Source organism: Lissotriton helveticus, chromosome 3_2 (assembly GCF_964261635.1).
Source record: "Lissotriton helveticus chromosome 3_2, aLisHel1.1, whole genome shotgun sequence".
Classification (NCBI taxonomy): domain Eukaryota; kingdom Metazoa; phylum Chordata; class Amphibia; order Caudata; family Salamandridae; genus Lissotriton; species Lissotriton helveticus.
The window spans coordinates 272,737,873-272,758,605 of record NC_136062.1 but is presented as its reverse complement, the minus strand read 5'-3'; the positions used below and the strand labels follow the sequence as shown (position 1 = coordinate 272,758,605).

General features: G+C 45.0%; 1 protein-coding gene across 6 annotated transcripts in view; it reads left to right on the top strand.

The window, feature by feature from the left end:
* Positions 1-20,733, top strand: part of HERC1 (HECT and RLD domain containing E3 ubiquitin protein ligase family member 1) — a 2,088,313-nt gene that overhangs the window by 321,909 nt on the left and 1,745,671 nt on the right. For all 6 annotated transcript variants that reach the window (XM_078685198.1, XM_078685199.1, XM_078685195.1 and 3 more), the window contains exon 24: positions 3,807-3,930. In XM_078685198.1, the coding sequence (XP_078541324.1) occupies positions 3,807-3,930 (124 nt within the window). The remainder of the gene's footprint in view (positions 1-3,806; positions 3,931-20,733) is intronic.

The following is a 20,733-nucleotide window of genomic DNA, read 5'->3' as shown; positions in this document are numbered from 1 at the left end:
GTAGAGGACTTCCATCTTACAGGGGAGTTTACCAGCAATATTGTTACCCTGCTTGCTCCTCTTCATCTCAGCCCTATCATGCCCAGTATGCCTAAGGGCAGCCACCACCTGCGACTTGCATCTGTCTACTGCAAGAGGTATAGCAGGACGTCAGACCGAGGGCTCAGCTTGTCACCAATTACCTCCTACAGGCTCTGGCTATTTCTGATCAGTCCAGTTAAGGGGCAAAATATCTGCATACCTTCTTCGCTGGCTGGCTATAACTGCGGACCAATGGATTCTCAACCTTATTCAGTTTGGCCATACTCTAGAATTTCTTCACATTCCACCTCCCACTCCACCTCAACCATCTGTTCCAAAATATCTACACCTTCTCAATTTAGAGGTACTTGCAATGCTGGAGAAAGGACCAATAGAACCAGTTCCTGCAACATAACGAGGGAGGCAATTCTATTCCCGTTTTTTTTGGTCTGCAAAAAGTTCAGGCAATGGTGACCTATTCTGGACTTGCATAATCTGAACATCTACCTGAAGAAACCGTTCTTATTCAGGGTCTCCTTGCAGGAGATTCTATTGCTCTTGAACCCAGGAGATTACATGTCCACCCTCAACCTGCAGGATGTGTATTTCAGTATCCCCATCCATCCATCCATCTCACAGGAAGTTTCTTTGATTCACAATAGCCAAGAGCCATTATCAATTCAGAGTCCTCGCCTTTGGCCTCAAATCTTCCACTCGGATATTCACAAAGTTCTTTGCTCTTATGGTAGCTGTTCTCAGAAAGCAAAGACACCAGGTGTTCCTGTATTTGGACAATTGGTTGCAACTCAGGCATCCACAGCAGCCTGCATAACACTATTCAGGGAGTTAGGCCTTACCCTGAATTCAGAAAAGTCAGTCTTGCATCCTTCAAAGACCCTATTACCTTCCTAGGAGCAACGCTCGGCAGAGCATTTCCATCTCTCGAGAGGCAATTAAAAATAATCTCGTTAGCAGAACTCGCACGAAGAATGTCTCCTTCAGTTCACCAGTAAAATCACTCCTAGGGATGTTGTCCTCCTGCATCCCTCTAGTACCATTTTGCCAGCTAAGGATGCGTCCTCTCCAAGAGGAACTAGACAAGCAGTGCCTACAAGCAGAGGGATCTTTCCACAATCTAATCACCATCACACCGGCCATGGTCAACGCCATCTCATGGTGGACACAGCAAAAGAATATTAAAGTCGGTCTCTACTCCCACTGTCTCCTTTGGTCATCACAACCAATGCCTCCCTCAATGGATGGGGAGTTTTCCTTCAAAATTTGCAAGTCAGTGGCAAGTGGCAAAAGCTGCATCGCCTTCTTCACATCGAATTGTTGGAGCTCAAGGCAGTCCATCTGGCCCTACAAGCTTTCCTTCCAAGAATAAAGAACTCAGCAGTGCTCGTTCGGACGACCAACACTACCATTATGCACTACATCATTTAGCAGGGCGGCACACAAGATCATGCCTCCTCTCCCAAGAGACTCCATGCATCTGGAAATGGGCAATTCGCAACCAAGTGTCCCCAAGGGCAGAAGATTCTTCCTGGCAACCAGAACACCATAGCAGACTAAAGTCATTGTGTCACGATTGGGAACTGGATCAGGCCACTCTCGACAGAGTCTTCCTCTGTTGGGGCAAGCCGAGTCTCGATCTGTTTGCGACCCCACAAAACAAGAAATGCCAGTTCTTCGCAAGCTGGCTTCACCATTAGGGATCATTGGGGAATGCATTTTCGATGGCATGATCAGGCATCTTTGCTTACGCCTTTCCTCCAACTCCTCTCCTACCAAGGCTGCTTGTCCTCTCACAGCTCACGAAGCACCCATTTAAAACCATTCACAGTGCAGATCTGAAATGTGTTTCCTGGAAGGTAGCTCTACTCGTAGCATTGACATCTGCCAGCCGAGTGAGCGAAATCAATCGCTAAACATTCAGGGGCCTTTCCTGCAATTAAGGAACAATAGAGTGGTCCTCCGGACGAACGCTAATTTAATTGCTAAAATCCATTCAGACTTTTATTTAAATGAACCTCTCATTCTCAAGACTTTTTTTTCCAGATCCTGCGACTCCAGCGGAGAAAGGCCTTCATTTGTTGGATGTCAAGAGATGCATTAAGTTCTATGTGCAATAGACTAGAAGCTTTCACAAGTCTACTCAACTCTTTGTGGCCTACTCTGCTCCTTGAAATGGTTGTCCTCTTTCCAAACAGAGTATTGCTCTTTGGATTTCCAGCGCCATTTGCTTTTACGGAGCAGGTAAGCCGTAACAGACATCTGTACATACAGCTACTTGGAAGAATGCACACACCTTCACCAGGCATTACTGCATGGATTCTGCAGTTCTCAATGACACAGGAGTGGGGCAAGCAGCACAGCGACATCTTTTATAGTGATGGTTAGGCTTCTTCTTCACCCTTCCATCCATTTTTCTGGCTATGCAATATTTTTCTTTCTACTCTTGCTATTACATGTATTTGTATATCTTAAGATTTATATTTATACAAATATAGGTGTATATCTTTGGATCTCTTTTATATATATAATATATTGTTTGGTTAATGCTCTGGATAATTTTTTTTTTAAAGGTAACAGAATTTTTTTTCTTCTTAACTGCTATTTAATCTGTTTCACGCTTGTGAATCTATGAGAGGTACAATACTGGAGTAAGAAAAGAAGTTACTTACCTGTAACTGTAGTTTTCCAGTGTCAGAATCTTTCATATTATTTACATCTACATCAATCATTTATATGATACCCCCCCCATGAACCTTATCTCTATATCTCTCGCTCTCCCTCTCCCCCCCTCTACCTCTCCCCCCTCCCTCTCTCCCTCTCTGGGTGTAGCTCCTACACTCCTGCTGTGAAAATCTGAGGGACTGGAGCTTCTCAAAGGAGTGTTCTAGAGGGTAGGACAACCTGATTGATTGTAACCTATGTTTAGCCTCTATTCGGACAATGACTGATATGTTACAAAACTAAGGTGCCTTGGGCCTTTTTAGTCTGTGTGTGATATTGCAATGCTATTAAAATATACAGTGGGACTCCAATCTCGATGACGGGGAGTGATTCAAGCATGCGAATCTGTGAAAGATTCCAATACTGGAGAGCTACAGTTACAGGTAAGTAACTTATTTTCATTCATTTATGCATACATATCTCTATATCTATGTAAATACACAGTACAAGGTATGCCAAGAAGTAATAGTGCAGATTAAAAAAGATAAAACAAATTAGTCATATAGTATCTCATAAGAGAATTCCTGACTGATTTGATAATTATCTTCCCTGCTGCTCCCCACATAAAATGTACTGCTTGAAAATACAGTTACTTACCTGTAATATTTTCTTAGATATGTTGATATCTTGATGGTTGCATGCATGCTTCACTACCCCTCTTGAAATTTGTAGTGGATCCCTTTGTTACTGAGACTTTAAACATTACCAATTCAGTTAGCTGCAGTGAGGGTGAGGTTTAGTGTTTCTGAGGGAAATATTTATAGGGGATAGTGTTTTTATGAAATATTTACTCAATATTTTTTAGGGCTAGTTATCAAGAACTTACTTACCTGTCATTACCGTATAATCAATATCACTTATTGTACCCGTTTTATACTACCCTGTGAAGGGTGACGTTGGTGGACAGCCATTATTATGGGTTCATGCCTTTGTCCACTTAGCATGGTTGTATTATTATTGTATAAACTGGTACTTTAGATTATAATGGCATTTTGTACTATATAATAATTCAATATTTATAAAGGATATTCTTTCTTACAATATAGGAGTGAGAGCCTTTCTGCAGAAAGTCACTTGATCCATTCAGGTCCAAGCTACAGACTAAATAAATCAAGAAGTGAATCTGATTTATCTCAGCCTGAGTCAGATGAAGAAGGGTACTCAACACTGGTAGGTATTCCTGACTTAATGGAGAATTTAAATGTATTTGTTTATGTTTCGCCTGTGTAGCGCTTGTGTTGTGCTTACGAAATCTCTTGTTTGAAAAGAAAAACAATCTTAAAAGGGGCTTAGAACTCGCCCACTTAACTTTGCGTACCATTTGTTGATTCCAATATCACTCTGATTCACATGCTACTGATTGGTCTGCATGTGGGTTGCTTTCGCTTTGCATGCCCTTCAGCTTGCCTGTCCATGCCATAGAGCAGGGGTCTCCAACCTTTTCTGTATCGAGAGCTACTTCTGCTCAAGGAAAGTCCTGCTGAGCTACTAGCATATTTTATCACTGTAAAATAGTGGCAACATGTGTTAACATTAAACTATGACCACTCTAAGCAGGATTATCAGTGACCACCCAAGCATTCCAGACAAGGTTACCAGCAGAAGTAGCAGGAAAACATTTCTCAATATTAAATGCCACCACCTCACTAATGAAGCTACATTCAAATTATCAAATGCTCTGTGGCACAAATTACATAACCAGAGCAGTAGGTCTTCCCAACTCAGCATGAATTATCATTCGGCTATCAACTTTAAATGTGTTTTAGAATTAAAATATGTTGTGTTTGTCAGCATATCAGTTTTTCAAAATACACATATTTGTTCTATCAAATACCACTTTCCATTTTGGGCAAACAAACTCAGTTTCAGAATAAAAACCTTTTCTGAAAAAACATTTACCTTTAAAATATCCGTTTTCATTTTTAGAAAACACTCAATCCACAAATATCAGTACTATCATGTAAAAATGCTTCATGCAGACAGATTTTTCTTAAAGTGCCCAGGCATTACAATCATAGGTGATGGATGTTCACCATAGCACCAAGGATGCCTTTGTTATGTGAATAATGCCAAACCATTATACCAGAGCCAGCGTACCAAGGCTGGACGCCATAACATCCTGGATGCCCAACGTATATCAGTTATGGCCATTAATATGCGAGGGGCATTCATCATTCTGTCACGGGTGGATCAAAGTGGGCAAGTCATGCTCTTAATATGTGAATAATGGCAGCAGGTATGGGAAAACTATACTAAAAAATACCTGTAATAGTCAAAGATGAGAATTATTACACCATGGGCATTATTTTGCCATGAACAGACACAATTGCACCAAAGATAAAACCCATATGATGCGGACCAGCATTCACATTTGACGGTCCTTGACTCTAGGTGTAGCTTCCAGGAAACAACACTTAATTAGAGAGGGACACCATGTCAGACAGACAGACACATAAATGAATGTGGATGAAGCTCTTACTTTTTCTTTGCTCTGGATCCATATCCTGCTCCTCTTAGCTGTTGGGTTAATCATGCTCCTAACCAATTTTAACTCTGGCTCCCACAGTCCCAAACTTTGGTGGGTCAGCAATGATTACTATTGTCACTCTTTGATAGTGCATTGCTCACATATGTGCTGAAACTGATGGAGTAGGATGTATAACATGGCCAATCTCCTTGTGATTTGGAGTTAGAGGGGATATAGAAGGTCATGTGGCAGACCCCGTAACCCAACTCAGTTGTGTGTTACTATAAGGCTCTGCTATTGATTTGGTTGGCTTTCACTCTAAGTGTTTTGAGAGGAGAGGTGCGGCCTTCTTTAATATGCACAGAGTCTCTGAGATTGCCTTGGCTTGTCTTCAACTCTGAGAGCTACCTGAAGGGTGCTGGCGAGCTACCAGTAGCTCACGAGCTACTCGTTGGAGACCCCTGCCATAGAGTATGGCCCAAGTACAGTTTCCGGTCACTGGCCAGCGTCCTTCCACTGGTATGCACTTGGAAGGTACTTTTTTGTTTGTTTTTAATTCGCCATCTAGTATTCCATAGGAGTGCTTCTGCAGGCCATCTCCTCTCCTTCCCGACACTCTTCCCACATTGTTCCTGGCTCACGCCCCCACCCCTCCACCCCACTCGCTAGTGGGTTCTTCCCTCTCTCCTCATTGCTTGCCCATCCCTCAACCCTTCCTGCCTTGTGGCCGTTTTCAGATTGCTGATTCTGCTCTAACACCGCTCTGTTTTTCCCTGGCTATGTTTATGCTGTGCTTCAAGTTGTTTCCAACTCTGAATCAGCATTAAATTGTTGGGGTTATGTGCAGGGGAAGTGCTGGTACCTGGAGTGGGAGGAGTGCGGGGGGGGTGTTGCGTATGTGTAGGTGTGAGTACAGTTTAAGAAAATATTTCCTTTAGAGGGAAATCACCCTGACTGATTTAGGCATTGGTAAACAAAATGTGCTCAACGGTCAAATTAAAAAAATCTCGAAGTGGTTCCTTCAGCACTCCGTGATTTCCCGAAAAACCCCAGTCATTCCTTTATTTACATACCATTCACACCTCAGCAGTCACGAGCTGCACACCACGCATCCTCACACCTCCTCTTTATGAAGAAGATAATTTTCTGATATGAGCCTCGCACTTAATGAGAAAGGCTGTTGAAGACGTGAGGCTTAGACACAGTGCTTGAAATGGTTCTCTGTGTGAGGCACATCAAATAAGCCTTTGTGCATAGATCTTGACTCCCATTGAATTTTATGAGCTGTGAGATGATTCAAACTAGGCTTCAAGGTCTTAAACTCTTGCCATTCAGCGAGATTTGCGCTACTGTGAGTAATCTAGGTTCTGTTCACTTTGTGTTGTCCCTGGAGCCAGCCCCATTTGCTTCGTGCTATGTCCTAAAAAATCTCAACCCTACTATTATGAATTATTTGGGTCTGCGCTGTGTAAGTCGAGTGTAAGCTCTTGTTGAAAGTCTGTCAAAAGGTGGAGGACGTCCAGTAGACCTAAATATCCTCTATTTCACTGGAATAAAAACGTAAGGCAGAACAGAAAAATGAATAGCGCACGGTAGCACAACTTCTCTAGGCCATCTGATCGTATGCTGCCTCATTCAGGCACATGATTTTGAAAGGGGTTTTGTATAAAGCAATGGCAAAGCCAAGAGGTTTCGCCTATGCAAAATCTATTGGCTTTGTCAATGTTTTTTTGCATGTTGCACAGCAGTTGCGGTTCTGTGCAACATGGCTTAAAGTAAAAAAAAAACATAAATGCTATGAGCAGTCAATGCTGGTCACGTAATAGCACTGTTTGTATTTTTTTTATTATCTTTAAGCCATGTTCCACAGAAGCTCAACTGCTGTGCAACATGTAAAAAAAACATTGCCAAAGCCATTAGATTTTGCATAGGGGAAACCTATAGGCTTTGGCAATGCGTGTTTACCTATGGAATAGCACACAGATAGGGATGTTGTTTCCAAGGAAATGTTCAGCTGGAGCTCACTATCTAAGAGGTCATTTAGAACACCGTTATGGAAAATACCACTTGTGAAACCTGCTCATGTACAATGTTATACTGTCAGTGATTTTAGCACTATGACTTGTGAAAACTGTTTTTTTTTAATCTGAGGGAGGGCATTGTTGCTAGAGAGTCTGACTTTTCTTTAATGAGAGGGGATGCTGCTTCGGTTGTGCAGAAGTTGCAATGGCTTGTTGAATGCACAGTAGCTACGAAGATGTTCAGTTTACAAGTAATCTGCTTTCCTTAGGCGTATGCCCAGAAGTGGGTTCCTTCTTTAATGTCACACAAGCATTCATTTTCTTAGGTTGTACACTGATGTAGTGCTATTGCAGCATAAAGCCACTCCTGGTGTCTATTACTGCTTACAGCGCTGTGATAGAGAGTACGTAAGCACCAATCCTTCTTTCTCATCTTGAGCTTGAACTCTGTTTTTGTAATATTTATCCCCACATCATGGACAAATGCTATATCGTTGTAATGACTGTTAAATGTAAATGCATAAACCAATGGATAAACTACTGTACACAGTTGTCTAAAGTATTGTTTTTCCCTCCATGCAAATATTTCCTAATAAACAATTTTCAGGGTGTACTTTAAAAGTTTACCTTTATGGGGTGGTGCCTTTGGCCGGGTTGTATCTTTTGACAGGATACACCAGTCTACACATGGAGTTGAGGTCAGTGTGCATCACAGAGGATTCATATATCACACTGGATTACATTTGGTTTGATTGTAGCAATAAAAAGACCCGATTCCTCATTATACTCCAGCCCAGGTTACAGTTTTTCACATTCCATTTGTTAAAGACTACTTCCCGGCATTCAACTGTAAGTATGCAAGATGAAACCATATACTCACTATGTGCAAACTTCGTTGTTTTTTTAACGGAGGTAAGAATCATACCCTTATCCAACTTTCTTCTGATATGCTAAAATACAGAAAGGTATTTTAAGGTATAGCAGATCTAATGGTAATGTTTAAGTATTTTTTTTTATTGACTGTTTAATGCTCTAACCTAGCCATAACCCACAACTGTATGTTGATGCCTCTGATATCTGCCTCAAAGTCAATTTAGTTTGTCTACATTTATTCAGCATCTTCTGATGGTTGTATTGCCACTTTTAAATAGACTCCATACGAATGAAAACCATTTAACATAGGACATTCCAAAGGGTAATGAAACTACTGCGCTTTCAAATTGTTTCTGTCTTTTCGCTCTCCTTCCTTCTGAGTTGGTTGGAAATTCTTTACACCACAGACACTGCGTGTAAAAAGGCTTCCCTAAATTACCCTGTTAATTTCCCAAAAGTTAGAGTACTTTGAGCATAAGTATTCCTTCATTTATATTGAGAATACTCTTTCTATTTCAATACATGCATCAGCAGCAATAGCTAGTCCTTGGTGTTGCTCCTTATCAGACAGGACACAGAGATTTGCTTCTTCAATGCACAAGAATGGACTCCGTACAAGAGGATTTCAATGCAAATTGGGACAGTCCAGTCGCTATTGTTTCTACAGCATTTGTAAACATTGAGATTTTTCGTTGTTGACCAATAGACCCCTGCGGTTTGAAACATTGTTTATAACCTACTTAACATGAGATCCCTCATTATCTTCGGTACAAGCTCTCCTTTCTTCACAGAATGCCTCCTTTGATTATGATGTTCCATCTGCCATTGACGACACCACTATCAATAAGGAATACAGTGTCAAGCATTAATAGAACAGAAGGAAACAATGACCTGCTCTTCATATCCTGGAAGCAGTACTTTCAGGGGAAGAGAAAAAAGAATCATTGTTGGCTTCGGAGTTGTCCAAAACTGTTCGGGAAGACTAGAGGAGATGTGTAAGCTTTGCTTTCAACATTTGCTACCTATTGGAAACCATGACCTCTTCCTTTTTCAGTGCCTCAAGAAAAAATGGTTGTGCCTCTCAGGCCTCTCACTACTTTCTTCACTATGTACCTTTTTCCTTTTTACCACCAACACCTTCTTTATTTTTCATGAACTGTTGGTGTCTCTTTAATGTGCAATCTTGTAGCTGTTGCATGTAAATCATCCCACTACATAACATCAGTAATGGAAAGGACTAGGAGTTGAAGATCCTGCAGATGAATACCTTGGTCTTGCCAAATTATGGGTATGGGGGGAGAATAATATTGTATCTAACACCTATAAAAAGTTCCTCCTTGCTCACTCCCGAGAGTGTCTCTCTTGGATGATGTGGTAATATTGTAAAGACCGTGGTTAACAGTCAAAACTGTTAACATTACTCTTTAGAGAGTAACCAAAAAAATCATGTTTTTTCAACTTAATGAATGAGCTTTCTGTAGAAACTCTTAAGAATTCTCACACTTGTACACACTTTTGACCATGATTCTTAAAACCAAAGGCCTGTTTTTACAAACTGGCCCTCATGTTAGTTTCTTTGTTAAAAGTCTTTTGAGGACTACTGGCTCTGTATGAGGACATGCTAAAGAAGACTTGGAGCAGGTCTTATAACCCAGTGGCTGCAATCTGTATCCCTTTTAATCATGATGGCAAAATATTGGGCACCCTGGAAAGAAAGTAGCACTGCATCATCAACTCAAGCCAGTTGATTCCTTGGATACCTTGAACAATGTTGTTGAAAAATAGATACTCCTAATATCCTTCTCTCATTCAGATAGGATGAAGTGGGTGTGTATGAACGCTTAGTGAGTTGGCATTCACCCAAGCCATTAAAAGGGCATATGAAGCTGTAGATTCAGCAAATCAAGGTGCCTATTTCGAATATTCTGTTAAATAGAAAGATGGCAGTTAAATGAGCATTTTGACCAATTATTTATGATGCAATATTTCAGGGTGTCTTTTTTTTTTTTTAACCTATGAGGGCAAATTTTGTGTATGCACAGAGAATGCTAATTTACATACATCTTGTTTTCAGCGTAGGCAGTGTAAAGTTTTTTTTCTGTTATGAAAGAAAGTGTCAGTTGAATTAGGTAAATGCAAGTGAGATTTATTCTCATTACTGTAAAGCTACTGCAGCCAGACACACTCAGTTTTTATAAGTGCATGAAACACCTACATTTCCCAACAATACTAGGGAACTGTACATGAAGGATGTGTCTTGTTCTATCCAATCATACAACAGCCCCTAGTAGTTGATACCGGCCACCAGACTGGCCTTTTTCTTTGTGTGGAAGATCCTCTGACATTCATCTCCGTCCTCCTCCATCTTTTCAATCCTTGATGTATTTACTTATCTTCTTTACTACTGAATATATGTAACACAAAATCATTTACAGTATGTATAAATCTCCAAGGCTGAGAAAAGCATTAGAGGCATAATTCATTGTGCAACAATCTTGTGGGGAAATCCTTACTTCCATGTCATGAATAAAGTTTACACTGAAGGATAGCTAGGAAAAACTTTCAGGCCGGGAGGTGGTGGTTATGGTTTTTAAGCTTATCACCAGAACATCCATCAAAGTCGCAGGTTAAAAATAAATATTTTTTGAATGTCAAATTGAACACTAAATCTACCTTTTTAAAAAAAACTTTATTTACCAGTTTCGGAACGAACACAATACATTTCCAGCTTCCATTCAATGGCATTGGCGATACTACATTATATGTGACATGACATAAGTACCTGCATTACATGACATGTGACTCCACGAGATTTTATGTGGACTGGACAATCCGAGTGTAACTTGCAAAATGCACACCTTTGTTAAACACAGCTTCTAGCATTATATTTCTGTATCATAGTCTAATCTCAGTACGGGAAACAAGCATCTATTTAATTTTGCCCGCTGTTTAGCCGTGTGGTAGGTTGTGATTGAGTCGTGGCTGTGTATTTTTTGAAAGGGCCCCAAATGTCTTGTGGACGGGTTGTTCTAGGCAGCGTGGAGGCAAATATATCGTAGTTGAGGTTGCAATATGCCAGACTGTTCAGCCAGTCTTTGCATGTAGGCACTGCTTTCTGCCCCCATTTGAGTGCAATTTCCCTTTTGGCCAACAGCAACCCCAAGGCTGCGAAATTACGCAACCGACTTGGGGAAGTTGTTCACGTATCCCAATAAGGCCACTGCTGGTGTAGGGTCGAGGTCGAAACCTATTATTTCCCCAAGTGAGCAGAAAATGTCGGACCAAAAGCTGCCGATCTTGCAACAGGTCCAGTCCAGGTGCGCAAATTTTGCGTGTGGGGTTTTCCATTTTAGGCAACAGTGGGGTCTGTCTGGGTTTATTTTGTGTGTCATCTCAGGTGTAATGTAAATTCAGCGAAATAATTTGAAGTGGATAAGTTTATGGCGGCTGTTCAATGAAACCGCCTTAGTTTGTAAACAGCAAGCAGTCCACTCATCAGTAGTAGGGTGACCAAGATCTGCCTCCTACGCGGCTCGCATCTTGGCATTGTGGACTGGAAATATCTCTACACAGGCCCTGTACAGTTTCGAAACCAGATGGTCCCCATGCTCCTATCTATAACTGTGGACAGAGTGGTGAGTGGGTCCCATTTGATACGAAAGCTAGGGATCTTAGCTCTTAAGGCTGCGCGCAGTCAGGTGTAAGCACAAATGTGTCCATGAATGACACCTCTTGGAACTTATCCCCGTCAGAGACAGAGAAAGCTTGGCCATCAATGTAAAGGTCCACTATAGTGGTCACGTCAAACCGAGTAAGGGTGCGCTGCACTTTCCTTTCCCCAGTTATTGGTATCCAGCGTTGATTCGGAAGCAGTAAGCTTGGGGGAATACATTATCGGTGATCCCAGCACCCTGGCCAATTTTTGCCAAGCCCAGCTGGTAGTGGAGACAGTCTGAATGTCTAGAGGGTCGCGTGGATAACTAAGTGGCAACTCTGTGTTCAGTGAGTCGGGTAGGGCCAGATCTGCCTCAGGTCGTAAATAGGGGATTCTGTTGTCAGGGTGGAACCAGGAATGAGCATAACTGCACTGAGCGATCAAATAAAATAGCTGAAAATTAGGGACTCCCAACCCTCCCCGATGGTATGGGAGACTCATAACCGCCCATCGGACCCTGGGTCGATATTATTTTGTCTAGTAGCAGAGCAAGTCGCACTGAGATCGTTTTCGCTAATATTTTATAATCTAAATTTAACAGTGACATCAGTCTATACAAGCTGCACTGTAAGGGATCTTTGCCAGGTGTGGGTAATAAGGTAATCACTGCTTCTCTCTAAGTTGGCAGCAACTGATTCCGTTCCAAGGATTCATGATAGACTTCTAGGAAAGACTTGTAGGAAACAGGAGAGGCTCTGGCGGACTCGTCTTGATCCTAAGGAGAAGGAAAAACATAAACATCTCCTTAAAGAGTATAAATCGGCGGTAATCGAGGAAAAGAAGGCCCATTTTGCTAACCTGACGGCCTCCCTCAACTCCCCTAGGGAATTGTTTAAGATCGTCGACTCCCTATCCATCCTTCAAACGCCAGATCCCACAGTGGGATCTCAGGAGCTGTGTGACAGGATCTTCACTTACTTCCACACGAAAATAGTGGATATCTACACCACTCTCGAATCCCTAAACCGTGATTTGGGTACTCCTGTCCCCCCGGTTGCCCCCCCCCCCCACCGAATGCCAGGTGGATGAACCCTGTAGCTGCTTCCTGAATTTCCCCCTTCTCACCTCTGAACAACTAAATCTGCTCCTCGATAAAACAAATTCTGATAGATACATCTGCCGTGTGGATTCCTCACCTTGTGAATATCCCCTTGCGTCAGCAACATTCGGAAATTATTTTTGTAGCTTCGCGCCGACGTGGACTTGGACGTCATAGAGACACGGCATCGCACGCGACTCCGCTGACGTCACCGACGCCTACAATTGGCCCACGCCGGCGTGATGACATCAGTTCCCTTTTTTCCACGTCGTCGACGCTAACGGTTTCGGGATACTCAGTAGCTTTTGGTAACTCTGTTACTGTTTTTCTTCGTTTCTTTATTCTCTTGCCTCTTTGTCTCCTTATAATGTCGACAAAGAAGACTGGATTTAAACCCTGCAGGGAGTGCGGGAAGATGATGTCCGTTACGGACCCACACCAAGACTGTATTTGGTGTTTGAGCTCCGACCACGATGTAGATGGATGTTCGTCGTGTCAAAAAATTAACCCAAAGGCCCTGCGAGAAAGGGAGACCAAGCTTCTTGTGGCGAAACTGAAAGCCGATAAAGAAAAGAAGTCTTCAAAATCCCGCTCGAGGAAGTCGAGGTCAAGATCAAGATCTCGAGAGGCGTCGGCTTCGAAGTCTTCGTCGGATCATGCTTCGAGGTCGCATAAGAAGCATAGGAAAAGGAGACATGAATCTCGACGTCATTCGGGTGAGAAGTCGGGCTCGAGGTCACCCAAGAAGGTTAAATCGAAGGTGATCCCACCACAAGAGGTTTCGGATCGAGAAGGCGAGGCCTCGCCGTCCGAGTCGCAAGTTCAATATCCGACTCCGGTTTCCGATCCGACTCCGACGCCGTCTCCGGCTCAAGAAGAGGTCGATGAAGTTCCTAATGAGGAAGAAGAATCGGCTCCTGTTGATGAACCAGATTTGAATCTGCCTCGAGATCGGCCTGAGGGTGATCATCCACCTTTTCCAGCACCAGGTCAGGATCCTTCAGTGTTCCTGAACGCTATGTGTGGAGTATTCTCGAGGTCATGGTACCCCTCTGGTGCACCTTCGGGTTCCATGGGTCCAACGGCATTTAATTTGGGTGTGCCTCATTCTTATGCCCCGGCACCTTTCATGCCGTATATGCCAGCCCCGACTCCGCTGTGGCAGTACCCGGCTCCACCGAGGTCGACGCCGGCTCGACCGAAGTCGATGACTCCAGTACGGGCGTCGCCCGCTCCAAGCAAAACTCTGGAGCATCCTTCTAAGCCTTCGGATTCGGTACCGACATCGGCTCCGGCGCCGTCGGAGTCGATGGTGGATCCGGCTGCGATCCGTGTTAAAGTAAGATCTAGGAGGGAAGCTCAACGTCTCCTGAAGAGCGGAGGTATTATGAGTCTCATTCAGACTTGGAGGATGGTGAACTGGATGAGAATTATTTCGAAGAGCTGGCTGATGCTAGTGGCCTTGATTTTTCCCCAGAATGGGTGTTACCATCAGGTCCGGATACGCCTTCTAAGGATGTCCAGCCATATCACGTGGTTATGAAAAAGGCAGCAGGACTTTTAGGTTTGACATTACCTACTGTTGAGTTTAAGTCAAATCTACTTACAGAGGTACTTCATTCTCCGAGCTCAGCTGTAGAACCATTACTCCCATTTAATGAGGCATTAACTGAACCTATTATGGAGGTGTGGAAAAAGCCTCTTTCTGCTCCTGCTGTCTCAAAAAGTGTGGCGAGGAGATATAGGGTGGCTCCCGAGGACCCTGCCTTTTTATCATCTCACCCTTCTCCTGAAAGTCTAGTGATTCAGGCTGCGTGCTCTAAAAAGTCAGTTGGTGCTTTTCCCCAAGTGCCTGGTGACAAGGAGGCTAAGAAACAAGATCAAGTGGCCAAGAAAACCTTCTCCTCAGCAAGTACGGCATTAAAGTCAACGAATGCCACTTGTCTTATGGGAAGGTATGTGCACGCACTTATGGACTCAATGCGTTTGTTGATTCCTAAGGTTCCAGAGGACTGCAGGGGTGACTTTGAGGAGGTATTATCTGATACTCAAGCAGCAGCTCGTCAGGTTATCCAGAGCGGTCTTGATACTGCAGATTCTGTGGCACGGATTATGGGCCCGGATTAGGGGCACTGCGGTTGCCACTAGAAGATCAGCTTGGCTGAAATCCTCTGATTTTTCTGCGGATGTGCAGTCTGCACTATTAGATCTACCATTTGATGGAGCTGGCAGATACAGCCTTAGAGAGATTTAAGGATAGCAGGGCAACTGCTAGATCTCTTGGTCTTCAAGTAAGAGGTTCAACGGCCAGAAAGTTCAGAGGTTTTGGACGCTCTTCTTTTCGTACCTATAGGCAAGGTCAACAGCAGTAACAGCAGCAGCAGCAGCAAAATACCTTGTATAGGTCATACAGGGGAAAGCAAAGGGCACGTCCTCGAGGGCGTCAAGCCTCTTCCTCCTCCACCTCCTCCAACCCCCCAGCCACAGAAAAGCAGCCCTAGATCCGCCATTCAGGATCATGTGGGTCCGGTGGGGGGTCGGCTTACCCACTTTCTAAGAGATTGGGAATCGGTTACATCAGATCTTTGGGTTCTCAATGTCGTAGAAAATGGGTATGCCCTTCCCTTTCGGGAATTCCCTCCCAATTACCCTCCTTGCCAGGGATATTGCTCAGAGGAACATCTGTTACTCCTACAGGAAGAAGTTCAAACTCTGTTAAGAAAGGGTGCGATAGAGGTGGTCCCAGAACAGGAAAGGGGTCAGGGATGCTACTCCCGGTATTTCCTGATCCCCAAAAAGGATGGCAGGCTTCGTCCAATCCTGGATCTCAGGATCTTGAATTTTTATCTGAAACAAGAGAAATTCAAGATGCTCACCCTTGCTCAGGTTCTTCAGGCACTGCTGGAAGAAGACTGGATGGTGTTGCTCGACTTCCAGGATGCGTACTTTCACATCCCCATCCTGTAGTCACACAGGAAGTATCTCCGTTTTACGGTGGGATCGCAGCACTATTAGTTTGCGGTCCTTCCGTTTGGGCTTACTACTGCGCCTCGAGTCTTCACCAAGGTGATGGCAGTGGTGGCGGCGCATCTCAGAAGGTCAGGGATTCCTGTATTCCCTTATTTGGACGACTGGCTGATCAAAGCAGAGTCGTCAGAGAGAGTGCTCCATCATCTGCGAGAGACAACCCAGTTGTTGTACAGGTTGGGTTTTTCGATAAATGTACCCAAATCTCACCTGGTGCCCTCCCAGCGCAACCTGTTCATAGGTGCTGTACTGGACACAACTGTATGTCGCGCATTCCCTCCTCCTCAAAGGATTCATGGCATACAGGAAATGATTCCTTTATTTTACAATGGAGCGGTTGTTCCAGTCCTGAAGGTCCTTCGCCTGCTCGGTCTGATGGCTTCATGCATTCTGTTGGTCAACCATGCACGCTCGCACATGAGGGCGCTCCAGTGGTGCCTCCGCAGGCAGTGGTATCAGCACAACGGAGATCTCAGGGAGTCAGTGAGGATCTCCAGAGAAGCTGCGGCGGATCTGTTTTGGTGGGGTGTGAAAGGCAACCTGTCTCAGGGGAAGCCTTTTCTGTTGCCTCCTCCGGTGGCCATAGTGATAACGGATGCATCCACTCTAGGGTGGGGTGCTCATCTGGGGGATCTGGAGGTCAAGCGTCTTTGGTCTCCAGAGGAAAGGTTGTTTCACATCAACCTTTTAGAATTGCGGGCGATACGTTTGGCGCTCAAGGCCTTCCTCCTCTCCCTTCGCGGTCGTTCGGTCCTGGTCCTGACGGACAACACGACCGCGATGTGGTACATCAACAAGCAGGGAGGTGTAGGGTAGCAGTGTCTCTGCAGAAAGGCAATGCGTCTCTGGTCCTGAGTTCAGGACCATCAGATTTGTCTGATGGCGAATCATCTTGCCGGAGTTCTGAACGTTCGTGCAGACAGTCTCAGTCGGCAGTTCTCTGCCGACCACGAGTGGAGGCTTCACCCGGAGGTGGTTCACGACATCTTTCAGATGTGGGGGACTCCTCGGGTGGACCTGTTCGCCACTCGCGAGAATGCTCACTGCCTGTCTTTCTGCAGTCTCCAGTATCCGATGCAAGGAGCCTTGGGGGATGCGTTTCAGTTGAGTTGGGGCTCACAACTCCTTTACGTGTTTCCTCCCATACCCTTGATTCCTCAGGTTCTGAGGAAGATTCGCCAAGACCGGGCCCAAGTCATATTGGTCGCCCCGGACTGGCCAAGGAGGGTGTGGTATACAGATCTTCTCCACCTCTCCTCTCACCCGCCGCTCCGTCTCCCTCTCAGGGCAGACCTCCTCTCTCAGATGGAGGGGCAGGTTCTACACCCCCACCTCCAGACATTACACCTTCATGCCTGGAGATTGAACGGGGCAACCTGAATTCCTTTTCCCTCCCGCCTGACGTTGTGGATGTCATCTTATCAGCCAGGCGTGACTCCACTAAGTCCATCTATTCTTATAGATGGTCAAAATTTGTCACGTGGTGTGGGGAGAAATCTATTGACCCTTTGAGAGCCCGTTTGTCTGATGTTCTCCAGTTTGCCCTTCCTCTGGCGCAACAGGGGCTTGCTGTTGCCACAGTGAAGGGCTATCTTTCAGCGCTGTCGGCATTTCTCTGCTTGCCTGAGCAGCCTTCTCTTTTTAAATCTCCTGTGGTTTTAAGGTTTTTGAAGGGCCTCATAAATAAGTTCCCTCCTACTCCTTTTATTGTGCCTCAGTGGGACTTAAATCTTGTATTGACCTTTTTGATGGGTGCTCCCTTTGAGCCTCTTCACAAATGTCCTATGAGGCTTCTGACTCTTAAGACAGTCTTCCTCGTTGCAATAACCTCGGCAAGGAGGGTAAGTGAGCTTCAGGCTCTTAGTTACAAGCCCCCATTTTTGACCATTCATGCTGATCGAATGGTTCTTAGGACCAGGGCTGCTTTTCTGCCTAAGGTGTTGACTCCTTTCCACCTTGGTCAATCCATTACCCTCCCTACCTTTTATCCTCCCCCACACCCTTCTAAGGATGAGGAGAGGTTACACCGTCTGGACCCCAAAAGGGCGGTGTCCTTTTACTTGGACAGATCTAAAGACTTTCGTTTGGATGACCAGCTCTTCATTGGGTTTGCTGGCTGCAAGAAAGGAAGAGCGGTCCATAAAAGAACTTTGTCGAGATGGATCGTCCTCTGTATAAAGATCTGCTACTCTTTGGCCGGTAAGGATCCACCAGAGGGTATAAGGGCTCATTCTACAAGAGCTAAGTCTTCAACCTCAGCATTGGCTAGAGGTGTTCCTGTAGAGGATATTTGTAGGGCGGCAACTTGGTCTTCCCTCCACACTTTCGCGAAGCATTACTGCTTGGATACCGAAGTGAGGAGGGACGGGCACTTTGCGCGTTCTGTCCTTCAGGATTTCCTGGTTTAGCAGAGTGTACGCCCTCCTCCAGGAGTGGGGACTGCTGTGGGACTCTATTCACAAGGTGAGGAATCCACACGGCAGATGTATCTATCAGAAGAACAAGTTACTTACCTTCGGTAACGCTTTTTCTGGTAGATACAATATCTGCCTGTGGATTCCTCACTGACCCACCCGCCTCCCCGTTGTCCACTCTACTATACCAGAGTTTCTGTAATGTATATATTTTTATTGTCAAGGAGTTGTTTATTTCAAATGTTTTATTGCATTTGCTTCACACTGTGTGTGTTACCTTGATATTTGTACTGCGTATACTGTGTATATGTCTACTGTCATTGGTCCGTCCCGTGTGCCTCGAAGGCACGGAAAAAAGCGCGGAACTGATTTCATCACGCCGGCGTGGGCCTATTGTAGGCGTCGGTGACGTCAGCGGAGTCGCGTGCGATTCCGTGTCTCTATGACGTCCAAGTCCACGTCGGCGCGAAGCTACAAAAAGAATTTCCGAATGTTGCTGACGCAAGGGGATATTCACAAGGTGAGGAATCCACAGGCAGATATTGTATCTACCAGAAAAAGCGTTACCGAAGGTAAGTAACTTGTTCATCTGCATCCCCTCTGGATTCTTGCCCCCTTAAGATCCTTAAGGAGTGCACGGAGGCTGTGTTGCCTCCCCTCTTAAAGGTGATGAACTTAGCTATTACTGAAGGTATCTTCCCCTCCTCATGGAAAAGGGCGGTTGTCAAGCCTCTTTTGAAAAAGCCCACTTTGGACCCCGGGGTTCTGAAGAACTTCCGTCCTATATCCCTGCTTCCCGCCCCAGCAAAAATGCTCGAAGCACATCTGAATCAACATCTAAGTGCCTTCCTGGATGACTCCAGCATGCTGGACCCTTCGCAACACGGTTTTCGAAGGGCCCATAGTACCAAGTCCGCCCTGATGGTGGTCGTTAACAACATTCGCACGAAAGTCGACAAGGGCTAGGCTACTCTTCTGGTCCTGCTCGACCTGACAGCTGCCTTCGATACCCTGTCTCCCTCTGTCTTGGTAACTCGCCTCAGGGAGATGGGAGTTGAGGGCCCAGCACTGAGCCTCTTGACTTCTTTTCTCAACCAGAGAGAACAGAAGGTCAAATTGGGCGAGTTTCTCTCCCCCGCCAAACCTGTGCAGTGTGGGGTCCCTCAGGGCTCATCTTTGAGCCCTACTCTTTTTAACATCTATGTGGCCCCACTTGCCAGGTTAGTTAGATCCTTTGGGTTGGAAGTGCTGTCATATGCTGATGACACGCAAACATGGTCTCCCTCCCTCTCTCAATCAGTGAGTATCTCCTCTCTTAATTTTCGAAACTGTATGGAGGCAGTTTCCCAGTGGATGATTGTGAACTCCCTGAAGTTAAACAGAGAGAAAACCGAGGTCCTGATCTTCGGGGGTAAACAGGACATCTGGTCGAGTGACTGGTGGCCATCGTCCCTCGGAGTGTGCCCTCTGCCCTCTCAATCTGCCCGGAATCTGGGTGTGCTGATAGACACCACCCTTTCCTTTGACCGTCAGGTCAGTAGGACTGTGTCCACCTGCTGTGGTGTCATCAGGATCCTGAGAAAGATTTCACACTACCTTTCGCCATAAGCTCGAAAGCAGGTCACCGTGGCTCTTGTCTCCTCGAGACTTGACTACTGTAATGCGCTCTATTTAGGCATCAATAAAAAGCTTGTTGAGCACTTGCAGATAGTACAAAACGCGGCGGCCAGGCTCGTTATTGACGTCCCTAGACTCTCTTCAGCCTCTCTAGCCAGGAAGAACCTGCACTGGCTACCCATCCAGTCCAGGATCTCTTTCAAGATCCTTTGCCTTACCCATGGGGCTCTGTATGGAGCAAGTTCAGATGGTATACGGTCCCTCCTTTCCTCCTACTCTCCTAACCGACCTCTTCGCTCCTCTAATAAAAACCTTTTGTCTGTCCCCCGGATTTTCAAAGCCAGGTGGGGAGGGAGGGCATTTTCCTCTCTTGCCCCGAGGCTTTGGAACACTCTTCCCATGGAATTAAAAGGACAACCATCCATCGTGCTCTTTCGCAAAGCACTTAAAACATTGCTCTTCGTAGAGGCCTATCTGTAACTCTTGCACCGGTTCATATCTTAGGCTGTACCACCTTTTAGGCGCCTTGATGCCCCTGGGCTAAGTTGCGCGTTACAAGATATTATTCATTCATTCATTCATTCATATCTTTGTATCATTTATAAAAGTCACCTGTGAAGCCATTTAGGCCAGGGGCGCGGAGGCACCGTTTAATGCATCAATTGCACCGACTATTTCGTCCGTGGAGAATTGCTCGGCTTATAATTATTCATATACACCAGCGTGATCTCCGCGAAGTATTAATCTCGCTCCTTGGAGGTGTGTGCAAGTTTGGAAGCGTACAATTTTTTATAATACGC